At 33.7% G+C, this 21,135-nt stretch overlaps 1 protein-coding gene across 1 annotated transcript in view; it reads right to left on the bottom strand.

Moving 5' to 3' along the window:
- Window positions 1-16,356, bottom strand: part of LOC149080101 (glycine receptor subunit alpha-2-like) — a 60,861-nt gene extending 44,505 nt beyond the window's left edge. The window contains exon 1 of the mRNA XM_089238585.1: window positions 16,165-16,356. Within this exon, the coding sequence (XP_089094711.1) occupies window positions 16,165-16,241 (77 nt within the window). The 5' untranslated portion in view covers window positions 16,242-16,356. The remainder of the gene's footprint in view (window positions 1-16,164) is intronic.
- Between the last annotated feature and the right edge of the window lie 4,779 nt (window positions 16,357-21,135).

Genomic DNA, 21,135 nt, shown 5'->3' with positions numbered 1-21,135 from the left:
GCACTTGTGGGGAATCGAACCCACGTCCTCTAACTTTCCGGGTGATCGCACTAGGCTACAAAGGAAACGAATAACTCGATCTTTCCTTGGAGCTCGTGTGCACTGAACGGGACCATGTACGGTCTCGCTTTATAGACGATAATATACTTCCCAAAGGAGTATATAATAATAATTAGGCGGGAAAAAAAGTAGATACCACGGCCAATGAAAGGGTCGATGCGTAAAGGATGGTGTTAAGGGATTTGTTTATGTTGATATTAAGCACCTGCCTGACGAAGTAAATCTAACATATCTTAACCAGAAGGATGAAAACCTGAGAAATTCTCATATCTTATATATCACGACTATTTTTTTTTCCTTTGTTGGCAAATCCTAAGTGTAAAATGAAAGTTATTATATTCACAGCTACCATATATGTATCCTTTCCACCTCGAGGGCAAAAATATGAGCCTGTTATTTTTCGTGAAATTTTCCGGGTCACATCATTTACCTAACAGAAGATTTCTGTCGCTGTTAAAAAAACGGAAATGAACAAAAATATAAAATCAAATAGGGAAGTAAGAAAATATATATCAGTTTTATAAAGATAATAAAACCAAGTTTTGTCTGTAAAATGCCGACGCATTGTATTTTGATGGCAGGATAGTCTATCAATTTTCTATTTTTATTTTTGTTGTTAACAAGCTGTAGTCCGCTTCCATTTGCATCATATTCAAAATTTAACGAAGCCTCATAACTTCCAGAATCTGTCCAATTATTTGAAACATATGGGAGTATGATATCATTTATAAGGATGTCTTTCTCTTGACTTCCCATAATTCAGTTATCCAAAAGAAGTAAAATAAACTCTCTGTACATTCAGTATCACAGATATATATACTGTGATGTTTAGAGAATAATGTCTTTTTGAAACTTGTATTTTAAACTTATATTACTTGAAATATTACTCACGTTAATTATCGATTTTCAGTTTCTCAAAACTTTTGCGCTTTTATTTATTTAATACCAACACAACTCTTAGATATTTTCTTTTCTTTAATTCCAATATGCTTAGACTAATCAAAGTTTCTGAACGGATTTATTCGAACAATTCTAATTTATACTCTTACATTTTATTAAGACAAAAGAGTTCAAAGAGAATTTCTTTCACTACAACTAATTACGTACAAGATGATTTAAATACAAATGAAAAGACGTTTACAAAATAACTCGTTGCATCACCTTTTGTTGTTTAGATCCAAGAGGATTGTTGAGAATAACGCGAGTTGTAATACGACGCCAGAAGGAAACAAGAATTTAACGAGTTATTCTATTTCGACAAATGAATAGTTTCGAAAGTAATATTACGTAAAAACTAAATCGGTTTCTTATCAGAATTGTTCCATGGTTTGTCCCAAATGTCATGTGAAGAATACGTGATATGAGAAATTAAAAATGGAAAAAAAAAACACCCAACGAGAGACAAGTTTCATCGGTATTAAACTTGTATAAAAGTGACAAACTTAATTAAAAAAGAGCATTATAACTAAGTAGAAAGACGCGTTAATGAAGAAATTTCTAATAACAACGATGATCAGATTTTACAATCAAAACGTTTTTACTTCATACGTTCAACGTTTCTGTATAAGCTTCGTGCCTATTATAGAATTCTAGGGTCAGGCGTATTTGTAATGTGTAATTTTAAAGACTTGTTCGTTCTAGTTTGATTAAATTTATTCGATTAGTATTTTATCCCAGTAGAATTTAGAAAAATGTAATAAACGTATTATGTTTAGGAAATACATTTGTTATTGCAAAAAGTTAAGGAAAAATAATATTTTGAATTTCTTATAATTGAAAAAAACGTAAGCTATAAAATTTGTTATGTGATAAGCTGTCAAAAAAAAAGCTTAACTAACGTTTTCTTCGGATTTGTTTCCGAAATGTGATGGTTTTGGCTGAAATTACTTTCAGTGTTTGTCATTTTTATTTATGATCGAAGGAATGAGTTTTGTAGATATAATCTTCTCTCGAGAAGACCATAGAAAGCTTTCTCTGCTCTTCAATGTGTCATGCGGTAAAATATTTCCACATTCATATATGCATATTTCCCATATGCTTCTCGCCATCAATAAACGCGACAAGCCTCAGACAAGTTTATTATATTCTCAAAGAAAGTTATTTATTATATAACTTGAAATATTTGCTTATCTTCACTCACACAAACAACTGCAATGCTTAGTACGTTTCTAGGATACGAATCGATCCATCAAATACAACATGATATTATTCTACAAAGAATTTATACTTCGTAAGTTCAATGTTGAGGACTGGAACTGGTAATTCAATACTTAAATATTTGAATTTTTTTCAAAAATAATTTATGGACGTTATTTTATCGGCATTTCCTATATAAAATATATTACTGATATAAGAAAACTAAGTTGAGATACGAACAAGTGTCACTGCTTTAATTGCAATAAGAAGAAATTATGAAAGAAAAATATAAACAGCATCGATTTTATAAAATATATGCGTTAATAAAATGAATTAAATATTTAACAAAATACCTATTTTCACTTGTCTAAAACAAAAAAAATCTACCAAACAAATTTTTTTTTAAATATCTTCAACTTATTTTAACAAATTAAATTGTTAAAAATGGAAGCTTATTACGACCCCGGTAGATCTTGCGTAATTTCAACATTTATGTAAAAAAGTTGTGCAGTAAAATTACACCACTGTTTGTCTCCGTATTTAAGCATTGGTAATCCTTTGAACTCGAGTATACTAAAGAGACATTAAAAAAGGGGGTCATTATTCTTATTTAATTTTATTAGCATATGTACAGAGTTTCTCAACCTTTCTGAGCCCAAGGACCATTAAAATGTCTGAATCAAATTGACGGACCACTTGTGTCCTGTAAGAAAGACGGGACATTCCTGTAATTTTGGTTGATTATTTTTTATACATTTGTAACGTTTTTCATGTTTATTTGGTTTTTCAATATTTACTAAAGTTGTGAATATACACAAATTGCTTTCTTTATACGTATATAAATCATATTATGATATAATTATGGCAAAAAATATAAATATTCATCTCAGATGTTTGTCAGGTTCAGTGTTTTTTCCACAATTTACAGTGATTTTGATAACAATTGATAAGTGCTACTTCTGGCAACGTATTTGATCACAATTGGCGATGTCTCGTATTTTATCCTATTTAAGACCCCAGTTTACCGTATTTTTTTCAATGAAATATTGTCATCGCATCATTTCAATATATTTTTCGTGAAACACATTTAGCAGTCTCTCGTTTATTTTCCCACCTTGCATTTAAGGCAATAAATTGAATTTTTCGGACAGCATTTTCCTCGATGATGTATGGTGAACCTAATCATAAAGGTGTAATTTTCATACAGTTATTACTAATATCAATCACAATTTTTTAATACTTTTTCATTCAGTTTGAATTAAATTATTAATTTGCGGACTATAGGTTGAGAAACATTGGCATAGTACTGTGGTTTCCTACCTTTTATGCTTCAAGTATTCCTTGAAATGCGTAGAATATTAGTAGGATGTTACCTTTAAAAAAAACGAATGAGGAATCCTGGAAACATTATAAAGGCTTTCGCAACCCTAGAAAAGGCGTGAGTAACCCTTGAACTGCTTAGAGGACATGCATACCCTTGAAATCCATCAAATACAAATACAAACACAAAGGTCATAACAGACAAAATGCCCTACGAGGCTGGCTGAAAAAAGATGTCCATAAAGATATGGATGTCAAATATAGCCAAAATACAACAAACCAATATGAAAGCATATATCACGAAAGAAAAAACTAATAATTAACACTCTCCATAAAAAAGATTATGGTTGTCTTAATATAAGTATGGATAGTTTCTTGATTTATCCCAATATGTTATCGTACTTCTTTTTAAACATGCCAATTTTATTAGAATTCACGACCCCCGGAGGAAATCAATTCCATTTATTTACAACCCCCGTTAGAGAAAAACTACCTGCGACACCACAACCTGCAGTTGTAGTACGGTCCCTTACTGAACGTTACTGATTCATCAAACACCAACTCTGGCCATATCGCTATATTGCAATTTACTGCCATTAATGAGATGGGTTGGAAATGAAGGCGTCTATCGGTGGTCGCTTTAAGCTCGTTAGGAAAAATATCCTTTCTATATCTTCCCTTGGGTCTGAACCTGGGATCCTGACAGCAACCTCGCGGTGGTAGACGAGCATCGTACCACCACGCCACTCGGGCGCTACTAAACGATATTGGTGTCTCCATGTCGAAGCAGTTGATTGACGGTGTATTAACTCGTGTGTGATCCATCCTATCCATTCCATTGAAAATTTTAAACACTTCGATCATATTCCCCCCCCCCCGACATCTGCGTTCCTCCAATGTAAACATATTCAAGAAATCAAATCTTTCTTCAGAGCTCAAACTTTGTGTGCCAACAAGAGCACGCGTAGCTCTTCTGTGCACCCCTTAACCAAGTCTATGTACCCCTGTGGGTATGGTCTCCAAAACCTTACGGCATACTTCAGTCCAGGACGAACTAAGTCCGGAAAAACGGAAGAATGACTTCAGGGGAACGTGAAGAGTCTTTTTTGAGAATGAATCCGAGCATTCTATTCACTTTTTGACCACCGCTGAACAATGTGCAGAAAACCTAAGCGCCTGTCAATGAGAATTCCCAAATTGGTGACCCTGGTTGCATCCGGGATAGTAATACCATTCGACTCGTAAGTAAAACGTAGGTTGTTCAAACCAAAATGAATCAACATACAATCAAATGCACAGTCCCCTCTGCGAACGTCCTTCAATCTCGTATACAGTCAAACCTCGTTAAGGGGGTCACTCTTGGGAAAGCAAAAATATTACCCCCGTAAGCGGAGTAAGCCATGGCATCGCTACTCCCTGTCCCCTATTGATGAATTCATGCACGTTAAGCAAACTGATCGTTAGACAAACGAGTTTAGCCACGGAAATTTACAGGTTCTAATTTGTTATATTAATTTACATTATTTATCTCAGTTTTTCTTGACATCCACGATCGTGAAATTTTGCAAAACAACAAGATAGGGTCATTTTGACTGCAGAAGATATTTTTATAGTTTTATGCTAAAAACTGCTCCAGTAATAATAATAAAATAATTGTTCAAGACCATCAGAATTTATTGAAAGAAAAAAAATTGAATCTATTAAACCAGTAATAATTAAAATTGCTGTTATAAAAAATATCCAAGTTTGTTTTATGAATGAGACCAAAATTTAAAAAAAAGTTCACTTTAATTACAGTACTAAAAAATTCCAAATTATCAGTGACTGGTAATTCAAGTGCACGCAGCAGTGGGGATGGATGAAAATAAATTGAGGGTCTCTGTCACACGGCTCATTCAGAGCTATCTTGACTGAGGCACGGGGCACTAGTGATGGTAAGAGAAATTTGGTACGATGATTTTTGAGAGTAACTGGGTAAATAAATAGACGGATACTTCCTGCTAGGTAGGTACTCAGGATATATTTTCGCCAGAGGGAGGCTGGCAAAAATATATACTGTAAATATGATACGGTTAAGTCGGTCATGCCCTTTTTCTTACCCGATAGACGGGCCTCAAAGCAGGCAACACTTCTGGCGGGCTACCCTTTAGTGAATTCATTTGGTCTACAAAATGCTCACAAATTAGATGGATATTTAGTCCTGGGGCTAAAAGGTCTTTTATAAGGAAACCGCTCTGTTGACTTGAATGGCGGAAAAACCGCCAATAGTTGAGCATCGAGCTTATCGTGTACACTGTATAAGAGTTTCTGATTTCTAGAGAAACACATAAAAAAGTGCTCCTTTAAGCGAAGTGTGGAGTATCAGGAGTTTAATAACATAATAATGCCATTGAAGACAATCGGGATTGTAAAAGTGGCCAGGCAAGCTGAGTGGCGAGTTATCCGGGTGACCTCCTCCTCCTAATCAGATCATGACTTCCGTTCTGTCTTAATGAGGAGATATATGCAGGTGGTCGAAAAAGATCTGGGCCATACTGTGCGTATACGTATTGTGAACATAACGTGAAGTTTGTTTTTTTGTAATGCTTTTTTTATAGTGCTGCCATCTGTATTTCGAACTGTTAGTAGAGTGTGATGAGAATGACTGAATATTTGTACCGTTGTAAACCTGTTGCACTCTGTGGCGAGACTTCTTAACGGGAAGATCGGCTCGCATTTGCACCTCGACGTTGTGGACCACAGAAAACCGTATCCGGGTAACCCACTAACAAGGTTTGACTATATACAGGGTGTTGAGCAACCTTGCCCCCCCCCCTCCTCCTCCTCCTAGTCTCTTTTCTACTCGTTGGTGCCTCTATATAATTGACGTTTTGCATTTTCAATTAATTTACTCGTTTTTGCCCCCATTAGAGATTCTTTTTCGCGTACCCCGTAATTGCCCGTCATGTACCCGTATAGATACCCGTACCAAAGATTTGGGAACTACTGGCATAGTGAATCGAAACTGGCAGCATTTTTGTTTTCCCGTCATAGAAAAAAATCTTCCCGTTGTTTTCGCCCGATAAAAAATTTCTCCGTTGCAACGACTGGCTCAAGCTAATTTAATAGACGAAAATGTACAAAAACGAACGTACAAAGATGCTTCTCGGGAAACTGCTTGGATACCCGCGATTAATGATAAAATTGAAAAGACTAACGGTTTTTCTATTCCGTGTATAAGTGCATACGATGCAAAAAAAAAAAGTTCCTATGCACTAATTAGAGATCGAAGACCTTGCTTGTTCGTTTTTTTTATATTGACGCAGAGAAAAGAGAAAAACAATTCTCACAAGCGCTCACAACAACTTACATTAGAAACGTACTTTATCAAACCTTAACGCAGTTTCTAGTGGTAATGATGCTATTTAATGATCAAAAATAAAAGTCAAAGGATTTTGAAATCCGTTTCAAATAGGATGGATCATCTATGTGAGCAAAAAGAAAAACTTTCAAAACTAAACAACTCGGCTTATGTAATTCAAGTACAATATACGTCCGTAAAACCGAGAACTCACGAAAGGGGAAAAAGTTGCCGTTATAAGCGAATTTCAATTTTTTTGCTCTCTCTGTCGTATAATAAATTTCAGAACATTCTTGTTTCATCTGTAATATACAGGGTGTCGTGCAAATGCTGATGCGGCCACATCAACCACGGCCGACTAGACATTCAGGTCTAATTGTGTAGTGGGCTATGCATCAACCGTCCGTCGTAGGGGTATAGTTTCAATTTAAAAAAATTCTCAAAATGCATTACTCTGCACCAGTTTTGAGAGGGAGAATACAGTGTATAATAAAATAAAAATAAAAATTTTTATGCTGTCCCCTTGTCTTCTAACCTCCAATTAGAAAGTTGTTGCTCTATATCTCCTGATGCCAACAGAAAAAACTACATGTTTCTAAGTGCAATATTCGCCAAGATATTCGAATTCAAAAATCGGAAAAAAGTTGGGATAGGACAGCATAAATGAGGGAAAGAAGCGTTCTTCGTTAGCGCTTTTGCTGTTCTATCATAACTTTTCCCTAATTTTTGAATTCAAATATCTTAGCGAATATTGCACTTCGAAACATGTATTTTTTTCTGTTGGCCTTAAGAGATACAGGGCAACAACTTTCTAATGGTTAGAAAGACAAGAGAACCATATAAAAACTTCGCAAATCATGCCGTATCATTCTGCAGCACTCATAGTAGCGGGAATTTCCTTTAAAACGTGTATTCATTATATTGCACTTTCATTATAACTCAAGTATTAATTTTGATCTGGGTGTCACTATGAGATGCATTTTGTGGAGGATGAACATATACATATACACACACGACAACAATATTAGCCGAATGCTAGCTCTTTTTTTCTAGTTGAAGAGCTAACCGAAACTTCCGAAAGTTATTTCCCTTTCTCGTTTTTCTCTGAAGTCTTTTCTTTTCGGATGTCATTCGGAGAAAACTTTATAAAGAAGTATTGCTACACTTCATTTGGGCCGTTTTTTTTCGATCCTTTTGGCATGAACCCTAAAACTAAGCTGGCGATAGCCCAAAACCATCAACCATTGTTGAACGAAAAGAGTCGTAGTTTTTAGAAGGTATGATCCAATTAAATATGATAAAACTTATTGTATAATGAGAAGCTATTGAAATTTGTTCCTTACTAAACAACTGTACATATATAGTTATTTTCTATGTATTTTCTTCGGGAAAAAAACATAAAATATATTCGTTTTGAGCTGGAGAGCTTTAGTGAAGTTCTTATGGAATTGGTATTTGTGAATACAAAAAGTTGATATTTTTATTTCTCTGTTTCTTTACTCAATTTTTTTTTTCAAACGTAATAAAGCATATGAATTTTTTATAGTTTTTAATGTTACCAATATTAGTATCTATGCGATGATTTTTTAATGCGTATGTATGTTACAATAAATGTGATAAATTGGATAATATACATAATTATCAATCATCTCGGTAAGTTCGATAAATCTATCACTATTACCGGCGATTATAACCGGTTGTTACGTAATAACATGATTTACCACATTTACCGTAACTAGTATAAGTATATTTCCGAAATTCACATAACCTCATGCAGCTATGCATGGAATGAAGCTAAAAATCTGAATAAACGCATGTAAGCATCGTTACCATTCACTAGGCCCGTCATTTAGGGGGGGGCAGCCCCCCCCCGGCTTTCGAAAATACACTGAAAATAGTATATATATATACATATATATATATACATACATTGAGTACATGTGCTTTGCCTGCCCCCCCCCCCTGGAAAAAAGTTTCCCGCCCCCCCCCCCGGGAAAAAGTTGAAATGACGGCCCTGCCATTCACTCCAAAGCAGAATAGATAAACCAAACATATTAATGATCTGATTATATTTCGTCAAACGTATAATTAAACCCTAATATCTGTGATAAGTTTTATTTTTGCTGCATTTTAACAATCAACTTTACCCGATATTCCAGCTCATTAAACATTGAACGTCACTATTGAATTCTATTTGAGCGTCATCCCCCCTATTTACTACGTGTGCTCATTATTGATTTTAATCAACTTATAGGCAGACATATAATATAACATAGCTTTATGCTACTATCCAGTTCAGTTTTCTCCTCTTATGTATTCAAAAGTGACAATTTGTATACACGATTTCAAGGATTGTCCGGTAGTATATTACGTGAATGAATTGCATAGAAATGATGTATGAATGCATATGTTTGTAAGACACAACTAATAAAGAGAACTTGTTTAACTGCATTGTTAGTCATATGTGTACATATGTATTATGTAGATACAGAATATATAAACGTATATCAATAACACTACATGAACATTACACTGAATACAAATCCCATTTTAGTGTATGTTTCCGAGTAAAATAAAGATACGTATATTTGATGTGCAAGTTTGTTATTCATTCAGATGCTACATTCGGAGGGGAATGTAGAAAAGGTTAACAAATTTATTGACAGTGGCGTAATAATTATTTATAATTGAAACTCGATAATTATGCATTCTACATGTCCTTTTATCAACGAAAAGATATTATCTTATAAAAAATGTCATTCTCATCAAAACAAATAGTCCTGCAACCTGAAATTTAACCACTTAATTTATCCTGCAAGCAGTAAAGCTGACGTTAAAATTTTACGCAAAAGCATTAAACTTTTTTGATGTGTTAAAAAGGCTTGCTGAATCAACGGAAATGGCTCTTTCAACCTAGATGTGGACTTGTTACAATAGGTAGCATACGAGCATATATTACAAACTCCGTCGAGAAAATAAGAGAAATGATAGTGCACGTCTGGACAAACAATTTTTTGCTGTGGAACCCAAGGAACCCAATCCACTTATTAAGTCAGAAAAATAGTGTAGTCGAAGCAAAAATATTAACAGGTTGATAATTTATCAACCGATGGTTCCGTTATGGTGGATCTGTGCCATGAATTGCACGCTATCCACCAGACTTCTCAGAAAGCCTCAAAATTCTGAAGTAAGGCACACACACTTGTGGAGACACCCGTGGAGTCCCTGTGAGATATCAACGAGAAACCTTATTGCTTTGAACAATACTAAATGAGGAATCTACAAGAGAGTGCCACACAATCCCTCATTTACCGATGTCGGCTAAACATCCTCGAGTGTGTTTGCAACAACACCCTGAGACGCCAATTGGTCTTCTGCAATTAACTTATGAATTTTTTTCTCCTTTCCTCGTGAAAATTCCTATGTATTCTATGTATATAGGGTGACTTGTGTAATAGCTAATGCAGCCTTTATCTCGTCAACCGTCCGTTGTAGAGATATAGTACCCCTGGCAGAAAAAAGTGTTCGTTCATCATCTAAAACACTACAACGCTACGTTTAAAACGCAAAAAACAAAATTAAAAAATAATTCTTTTTTTTCCCGAGTGGAAATTGTTGTTAAAATCAATCATGAGTTCGGAATAAATGGCAAAAATTTATAAATTTATTACAATTTCACCATGATGATCAATTCATAATCTTGTAACACCGGAGAAAAAAATGTTCGATCACCTCAGTTTTGATGAAAAAAGTGATCGATCACTGTTTCATACAAATGTGTTGACTCGAGAATTATGCAAATTAAACTGTTCACGCAAGCGTAAAGTAACCAGACAGCTTACAAAAAGTGAACCCAACGGGTTTTTATCATCACAATTTTTTCTGAAGTGTAAGAGATGCCTTCCAGAAGATATGTTACTATAGTCCGTTTCAGGTTAACTTTGCAGTGCAGAGAATAGTAGAGAGTGTAATCCTTCGCCGCAAAATATAGTTCTCATATATCGGAGGCTTACGGTGATCATTTATGCAAAATATTTCAATTTTTAAATGATTGACAAAAAAAATACTGAAAAAATATTGTTTTGAATCGATCTTTATATTCGTTCAAGAATTTTAAAGTAGAAAAATATTAGTTACCATTATACGTAAAAAAAAGATTTTTCTCAGTGAGATTGGCGAGAAATCAGCATACCTTACCGCGACCGCGCATCGATACATTGGTTGAAAGGCTTTCGTTGTCATAGCAAGGTGTGATGCGGTTCCCTCGTAGCTTCCCCTTCACTGCAAAGTTAACCTGAAACGAACTATAATGATTTTAAAAAACGGATAGTTTCCGTGTTGAAAGAGGGGAGGTTACAAAAATCTTCAGCTGTGTTGAAAGTACGGAGAGCTGCCTTTGTATGAAATATCGGAGGACTGGCGGTGTGGAAAATTTTGCCTCAATCTGGTCACCTTCGTAGTACCACAAAAGAGAGATGATAGAAAACTGATCGCAATTGCCAAGAAAAATCGTCGTGCCTCCTCGCAACAGCTGAAGGCAGAATGGCTGAAGTACAACGTTCGTATTTGCAACCGTACCGTACGCAAACGTTTGCGAGGAAAGGGATTCAGGTACTGCAAATCAACACCTCATTTAACTTGGTAGGAGAAGAGGTCTCGGTTGCTATGGTGTAGAACAATGTTCACTGGAGCATGAATGATTGGACCAAAGCCATTTTCAGTGACGAGTCAAGAATCAGCTTGGGGACTGGAGATAGCTACAATAAATTCGTCTGGAGAAGAACAGGAGAAAAGTTTAAAGATGACTGCATATTGATAAAAGAACTAAATTTCGTCGCTCGTTTACGTGCATGACAGCTGACGGATTACGGAAACTGAGCATCGTGAAGCGTACAGTCAACTCAGGAGTCTACATGGGCATTCTTGAAAACTTTTTGATTCCCAGTGTTGACAATTGGTTTGGGGATTCGACTGACTTTACGTTTCAACAATGCCTCTTGCCATCGCAGCAAAAAAGTTAAGAGGTATCTAAGAAGTGCTAACATTTCAACGACGGACTGGCCTCCAACAGTCCAGATATAAATCCAATCGCGAATGTTTGGTACCACCTAGGAAGAAATTTCTCCGTCGTACTACGAACAATTTATTGCTTCTATTACCCAAAGGATGGAAGCCATCATCTGGGCCAAAGGTGGAGTTACGGAATATTAAATTTCTTATTTTAGATCCCATAATCGATAATTTTTTCCCTCAAAACTAAGGTGATCAAACATTTTTTTCTTTGGTGTTACAAGTTTATAAATTGTTTACCATGGTCAAATTATAATAAATTTATGATTTTTGTCATTTATTCTAAATTGAGAATGATTGATTTTGACAAAAATTTTCATTCGAAAAAAAAAATTATTTTTTGATTTTGTTTTTTGCGTTTTAAACGTAGCATTGCTAGTGTTTTCGTAAGTGAACGAACACTTTCTGCCAGGGGTAGTAGTTTCATTTTAAAAAATGCTCAAAGCGTTAAAAATTACCCTGCATCAGTTTTGAGAATGAAAATACAGCGTGTAAAAAAATTAGAAATATAAATTTTTATACGTTCCCCCAACCTCTAACTTCTAATTAGAAAGTTGTTGCCCTGTCTCTCCTGAGGCCGAACAAAAAAATTTCAATTTTGTAACTGCAATATTCGTTGAGGTATTCGAATTCAAAAATATCGGAGAAAGTTGGAGAAGAACAGCATAAATAAGGGAAAGGAACGTTGTCCGTTAGTTTTTGCTGTTCTTTCATAACTTTTCTCCGAATTTCAATTCAAAGACCTTAGCAAATACTGCACTTAGAAACATGGAATTTTTCTGGTGTCCTCGGGAGATACAGGACAACAACTTTCTAATTGGAAGTTAGAGGAAAAGGTTGCCTTAAAAAAATTTAGATTCCTTCTTATTTTGTGACACACTGTATTTTCACTCTCAAAACTGGTACAGGGTAATTTTCGAATGCCTTTTGAGCATTTTTAAATTGGAATCATAACTACGATGGACGGCTGATGGGATAAAGGCCGCATTAGCACTTAAAGGACACCCTGTATAATATGGCGCGTGTAAGATAACAGGTGATATGGCATGAGCCCTCTAATTGCATCTAATAAAATAGTCATTAATTCCTTCGACGCAACCCTGGAACATTCTCCAACAATTCGTTACCACATCTCATCTGTTATCAAAATAAAATCACTACAGCACTCTCAATTGTGCCTTCAAATATGTTGTTATATTTTTGTATGTTTGTAAATTTTTCCCTTTCTTTTTTCTTTTTGACTTAACAATAAAATTTTCCAGACTATGCCAAGAAGCTTTGCTGGAAGAGATCTCGTCAACGGGATAAGTCCGTTGGCAGAGTTCTGGCGTTCATTCTCTCTCTCTCTCTTATTCGTGTCTCTTTTCCTCCTCTACCGACTTGCGCATGTTGCTGTGGTATATTTTCAACTGAACAAGTTGAATACCATGATACCTTGAATATAACGATGCTCTGCGGACCATGCAAAAATATCGTTGTAAAGAGGTTATCGTTATGTTGAGAGGTTGCATTACCATCAGGCGCAACCTAATTTGAGCTGTTGGCATCTCTTCTGAATTTGCGTTGTTAGTATTAATATAAAATGCTTTTTTATACGTGTTTATTTACAGCAAAAAATTGTCATTGATTAGTTAAAGAAAAAAAATTGTTAGTTGTTTCACCCTGTAAAGTAGTTTATCGCACAGTACTTTCTTGCGCTACACTAAAAGATGCCTCATGGCAATTTTATCAATGCTTTCAATGGGTAGATAGAACGAAATTCCGATATATTATTAGACACACTCTAAAGATAAAATACTGGTGAGGAATTCAAAAATATATATTGCAAGTGATTTGAGCGAAATATACAAAATATCGCTGTAGTAGTTTTTGAGATCTCAAAAAATATTCTTATGCAGAGGTTTATCGTAGTAAAGGATATCGTTTCATCGAGAGGAGTTTAGACTATAGGCAATTCCAAATACGATTTAAAAAAATATCGTTATAGATGGATTTATCGTTGTATCGAGTACTGTTGCGAGATATATCACTATACTAGAATATGGAATAATTTGAAATCAGAAGAACGAGATAAGTAATTTTTTTCGCGGATCCTTCAAGATACGAGAAAAATCAACCCACTGGGTACGATGACGATAATTGTCAATTTCAATACCACCGATTGCATAAAATCAGTCTACTTTTTAGTTATAGATGTCACACAACTATCCTTTTTAATAATGCTTCATCTTCAGAAAACTCTTTTGAAACAATTGATTTCACATTTAACACTGCTAGTTCAAAGTACTTTCCAATTTTGAATTTTTTAATACAATTATTGATTGCGTAGAAAATTCTTTGGTTTCGAAGCTAATCTGTCAAAAGAAATGATTTGTGAAGTCGGTAATGACTATAGGAAACTTGCTTCGAGTTTTGTTTCTTTTAGAGGTAGACTTATGATGATCGAATATCATGTAACAACATTCGCTTTTTTTTCTGTTGTGTCATTTCAAAATTTAATAATTCGATACTTCATATATCAGTATCTGTTATGAGCAATGATTAATAGTTTCCGAAATTTCTTGCATATAATTATACATTCGTAAAAATTAATCAAGCTCAGACCAGTGCAAAAACAAAAATATTCTGCTAACTTATCTTCAATCTTAATTATACAGCCCCTCTAATATTGTTTGTACAGCAGGCTATCTCTGCGCAGCCTTTGACTTTGGAAAAATACTTTCATTTACAAAATGTTTTTAAAAGACATGCGATTACTTAAAATACCATAAATTTTTCGAGGGGTTGCGTACGTACGTAAAAATATGAAAAAAACTTGACTTTTATGGAAGACCTTATGTGCTAAAACTTTCAATTAGTGAAAATGCTACTCCGGAAAATAATTAAAAAAAAAATTCTATATTTTCAAACGCAATATTGAAAATTCAAAATTACGATGTTGTGACTCATTATATTCGGGCAACTTCACACTAACATGAAAATATGTTCATGTTTATGGACTGTATAAATATTATTTTTTATTGAATATTTTTTCACATAAAGATTTTTTTTAATTATGTTATTTTATTATTCAGGCATTATTGTTAATATTTAATAATTTATTTATCATACAGGTGGCTTAAATTTTTATTGTTTATTATTTACTCTATTTATATTATATTATGTTGATTATTATTTTTTGCTTTTTTTTTTTTATATCCTTCCTTATTTCGTTTATTTTAATTTCAATTTTTGTTCAATTCAATGAGTTTCTATTATCTAGTTTTTTTTATATTTTATTAAAACTATGAAGTCCTACTATGATATTTCAAGATTAAACTCAAAATTTAAAAATATATGTATAATCTTTCTGAGTTTCACACACACACACATCCTTCACTGTGTATTTAATACTTCTTATAAAAATTATAAACGGTAATTATTTTTTTAAACGGTTATTACATTTTTAGTCTTATTATAAGAATTACGTTTTCACTTTTTAAATTTAATTTGCATTTTCGAAATTTATGAACCACACACTCAAACACTGACGATAAATGCACAAATCTTTGAAATTGATTATTTCGATGGAATTTTGCTAAAATATTTAATTTTTCGTAAATGCCTTCTCAAAACCTGATATACATTTTACCGGTTAAAAGTTTTAGTCACAAGGCCTGTTTAAAAGTGAAGCATTTTTTTTACGTGTAAGACTCGTTAAAAAATTAATAGAATTTTTAGTGACCGCACGTCATTTAAAAACATTTTGTGATAAAATTTTGAGCGATCGCGCATCATTTGTAAACATTATGTGATAGGGAACATGCATTTCATGGTAATATTACAGAGACAGTCCATGAAACAAATAATTAATATATACACACTATATAAAATCGAATAAGTAATACAATGCGGAAAATTCCGATACTTCGATACTTTGAGAAAAGAACACAATAGCCTGATAAGGTATTTTTTCCTAATTTCAATATTCGTTCCCTATTACTAAATTTTTCCACATGCTATAAAAAATTCATTAACGTGTATTTGTTTTACTTTCCCAATAATGATATTATTTTTTACATATATTGGTTTATACTATGCACAGTTAGAGGGAGAAATTTTTACACTTCTCTTGGAAGAAAACCTGGCCACTATATTCGCAAAAAATTGCCTTCAATAAGAAAGATAATTTCTGTGAATTTTCTTTTTATTTAAAAAATTTTTATGATATTTTTTTTAATTATAAGAATTGTAGTTACCTGAATGTTTCTGTCGATGAAATGACAGTTGAAGAAAGAGTAAAATAAATGAGACAGAATGCAATTTTACTCTTCATTGCGTCCAAAGGATGAAATATACGATCTTCTATACGTATGAATAGCCAATTTTTCACGTGGTCAATTTGATTTCTAGGTTGTTTCTGAATCTCTCATTCCGTGGGTTTTTGTTCGATGCCGATCTGACGTATAAATGAAACGACTGACCGTTCAGAGCCAGCTTTAAACTCCGCTATCGGAGCGCGCGCTTGCGCGGATATTTACTCGCATCTAGCTATTGGGGAAATGAGCGAAAGATGTAGATCAATCAGCCAATGAAAAATTTTCCCAGATTTTTCTCAAGTACTTGAAAATAATCACACACACTGATTAAGCGATAGGTATAAGCTTGATGAAATTGTAAAGATTTGATAACAAGAAATGTGTAATAGGGTAGTTCGCAAACCTTTATATTTATACATGCAATATTTAATGCTTAGGGTGTTAAATATAGAAACATAATTGACAAATGTAAACATTCATATTTCCATCTTTTGTAAAATATTTTCTAATAGCGTGGAAATATTATATTGCATTCAAATTCGCTACAGAAAGTAGTGAACCACTAAACGTTGCGAAATAAAACTTCTACACTGTGATAGAATTAACTTGCTCCGTTTAACGGAGAAAATACTGTAAAAATTAAAGCCATTTTATGAAAAAAAATGTAATTGGGAGTATATATTATATTTTTCTATCGTGAAATAAATACGCATTGCGACAAATTTAATTTTCAATTTTTGATTCTATTAGCTAACAAACAGAAAATTCAAATACGACTTGAATTTCATAGAAAACCTCATTCTTGAAGGAATGCAAACAAGATCTTTACCCATGATGCAATCAAAGTATTTTTTTCCCGATTGGAGTAATGAATAAGGAAAATCTTTTTAATTCCAAAGTATTTAGATGCGTCAGTGCATCCTCATTGCTAATATAACTAAGTATAACACGTAATTTAAAATACTAACGTTTTGGATAGAGATTAGTTCTTTAGTATTGATGACCAAAATAGTGAAGCATGATTTTTCTCTCTATTATCAAATCGATGACGTCCCAATCCCAATAAAAATTATAATCCAACACAATAAAGTCTACTGTCTTTACAGAATTCAGTTCTATGATGGTCAGACTACGCAAACGTTGTATAAGAAGACACCCATCTACATAGGATCAGCGATCTTCTTCTCACATCTTCATAAATTATTAATTCTCATCCAAAGACGATTTAGTTGGTGAAGCCGTCATTTACAGTATAAGAGAAGGTTGTAAAGCAATCAAAGTGTCACGAAAGGGCTTTCTTCCTTGAAGAGCTGATACAACAGAGCAACAGCTGCACGAGTATGTTTAGCAGGAACTTTGAGTATCTCACAATATAAGAGAACGAAATATTAATGTGCTATATCCACGAGTTATGTATTATACATACAGAAAACACCACTCTAAGTAGGCGTAGCGTTTACTCATCAAGGAGCGCTCATACGTTTCCTGCTACTTGGATGTCAAACAAATGACAGCAGCAAATTTATACACATGAATTTAAAATATAGAAGCTTTCTATCTTTTCTTCAAACTTTTTCAAAATTTGATTAAAAAATTTTTAACATGCAACATTAAAATAAGATTTTGGAAAATTCATAACATATATAAATTTTTCCATTATACTTACAACGCGTGTAACAAAACATGAATGTGAAACATAATTTCAGTTATTCAGCTCAGACATTACTAATGTTTATTTGCATTTAGTTTTTAACACAATATAAGTACAACTGAAACAGCTTAAGACTAAATGTCCAACGAAGGTGGTTAAAACTACCCATATCTGAATATAGTTATCATTTATACCTGTACACATCAACACGGAATCCAGATAAACATGATAAATAAAGTGATACACGTTAACTATTAAAAAGAAAAATATACTACCCATGAAAATATGGTAGTCATCTGTGTGAGAATGAATAAATACTTACTTCCTTCGCATTTGTCTAAATGGGTACTAATTACATTATTAACTAAATAAATATATTTCATATTGCATTATAAGACGGAAAAGTATTTATTGAGTGTACAGTAAAAGTACTTCATAATTTTCAGTTACTTTTGCATATAAAGAAGATTTTATCTTTATACATAAGCTCTTATTTAAGTCTTCTTAGTTTTAAAGTAAATGTTATTAATTACTTTGTTACTCTTTTAATTAGATTGTAACAAATATATACTGAATCATAATGGTTTCATTAAATATATTATTGAATTTTATTCATTTTTAAGTTTGATTTATTTTTGAAGGTAATTTATAAAATAAGTTGTTTCCTATATCAATATTGATAACCTTATAATAAATAAATTATCCTTGGAGAAATATTATTCCTTTCAGACTCGGGCATTCATTTTTTGGAATTTTCAAAATGTTTTTGCATTTTTGATGCTCAAAAAATAAATTGAAACAAATGTCACTAAATCTTTTTTTAAATTTTAAATTTGTTTTTGTAAAGAAATGATTTACTTCGTTCAAGTTTTTTGAACCAAGATGATGCAAGATATATTCGTCTTCACATACAATTTTTCCAGAATTTTATTGCTAAATTTTATATAATAAATCATAATTCTCAAGGAGACACTTTTCCTGGTAGCCATCTTAAAAAAGCCCTGTATGTTCAACTTTAAGTGGTGCCCTCTGATGAAAGCCCACAAAGTTCATATTCGCCATATTTCTTACTCAAAACTTAGAATATCCTTCAAGTCAGGGCTCAACTCAGGTTAAAAAAAATTTCTACATTGAGGAGAAGCGATCCACACATTTGTGCATGCAGGGACTGAAAAGGTTGAAATGTTATATAGCCATAGCAGTCTTGAAAAAGTGTAGCGGGTGTGGATATCCCCTTTTTTGTATACTCGTACATAAGTGATATCGATTAGATAAATCGCTATCGGAAACTGTTAAGGGGAAAACATCAAGCTTCTGCTTCACGTGAAGAGAAGTGAAGCAAAAATGTGACAATCATCATGCATGCTTCACATCAAGGGTTTTAGAATCACAAGAGAAATCGGCTTGAATTCAAACCGAGATTTCTCTTTTCGGATGCATTGTACGATCTACGAATAATTTGGTCACGTATTTCGAACAAAATGAACTGCATACCATCTTTTTCAAAAAATACACCCATGTATTGGCTGCAGGAGATTGGAAATCATTTCTAGTCACGCGTGGACACAATGTCCGAAAAATATTTCTTGCGGACTTCCAAGGAAACACCAAAAACGTTAACGCTGAGAGTAAAATGGTGCCTTTCGAATACATATTTTCGTCATATATATTATAGGAAGCTTGAAATGAACAAAGTGTTCTCTTTATGTTTCTCTGTAATTTCTGTTATTATTTATTGGATATATAAGTACTGTTATCGAGGTCACATTATCGATGTTATTGAGTGCTATTTTTAGCGGAAAATGATATGTTTATAATATACAGGGTGATTCCATAATTCTCCTTGCCGCGCATTTTACTGGTGAACCGTCGATTATTGAGGCATACTTTTACTTAGAAAAAATATCCGAATAGTGTGTAGAACTCAGATAAGTCATTCATGTTGCAAGGGGCTGTATAGTTATTAACAAAAAATATATATAATCAGAGAAAACATCAACTAACGGACAATGTTTCTTTCCCTCGTTTATGTGTGTTTGTTGTGTGTTTTGTTCTATTTTTAAATCATTTCATAACCTTGTTTGTTATGTGACAATATATTTCTATTTATTAGGTGCTGATGCTGTTAGAAAGCTCTATTGACTCTTTTACAAGTGTTGCAGCTATTATGGCTGTAATCATTTTTGCTGTTCTGTCATCGCTGTTCTTTCCCAACTTTCCTCTGGATTTTAATTCGAATATTGCACTTGCCCTTATATATATCGATTCCTATATTTCCACACATATCGATCTCTATAATTCGGGGTGATTACCACGTTGGCGTAATTTTTTGCGACAATTATGGCCATTTACAATTATCCATAATTTTAAGGGGTAAAATTATGGTTATCCATAATTAGGGTTAGCTATGGCAACCCTAACAATCACGGGAATCTGAATATCGATATCTAAGTGATCCATATAGAGAGATCGACATATAGGGGCCAGCCAAAGCCCAGCGTAAGCCTGAAATTTGGACATTGGCTGGATCAACCGCGCCGGCCAGTTCGCGAAGTGGCCAACTTCGGGCTTTGGCAGTAACATATATATATATATATATACACACACACAGGGTGGGTAAAAAGTCCGTAGAAACTTTAAAAATTCATAAAAACCGGAAAAATAACCGAAAGAAAAACGGTTTGCAGGGTTAGCATCACTAGGTCACGGGAATTTTTTTAAGACAAGAGAAAAATAACTCAAAAACAGCCGATAGGTGGCGCTGCACAAGCCAAAGAAAAGATACGCAAACACAAATCCGGCAACGGGTGCACCAGCTCCGGATGTATACATGACATCTCTCGGCGGTTCGCATCTTTCAGTTTGGATGTCCACAGATTGGATGGACCGAATCGATACACCCGGGACCGTGCCGTTCGTACCAGCGCCACCTATCGGCTGCTTTTTTTAGTTTTTTTTTTGTCTTCAAAAAATTCCCGTGACCTAGCGATGCTAACCCTGCAAACCGTTCTTTATTTCGGTTATTTTTCCGGTTTTTATGAATTTTTAAAGTTTCTACGGACTTTTTGCCCACCCTGTATATATAAGAGAGTTATGTTTCGAAAAACTTATTCATAAAAATAGCTGTCGTAGCGATGAAACACAATACAAGAACTTAACGGAACTATGCTTGAAACTTGAAAACTTAAACTTAATATAAACCAGGTATACCCACACACCTGGTACGGATGAAGTTAACTAACAGCCAGCTGATGATCCTG

Source organism: Pholcus phalangioides, unplaced genomic scaffold (assembly GCF_987345545.1).
Source record: "Pholcus phalangioides strain wild (caught in Gottingen) unplaced genomic scaffold, Ppha-v1.0 ptg000011l_1, whole genome shotgun sequence".
Taxonomy (NCBI): domain Eukaryota; kingdom Metazoa; phylum Arthropoda; class Arachnida; order Araneae; family Pholcidae; genus Pholcus; species Pholcus phalangioides.
The sequence above is the reverse complement of the archived record's forward strand: the minus strand, read 5'-3'. Positions and strand labels throughout refer to the sequence as shown.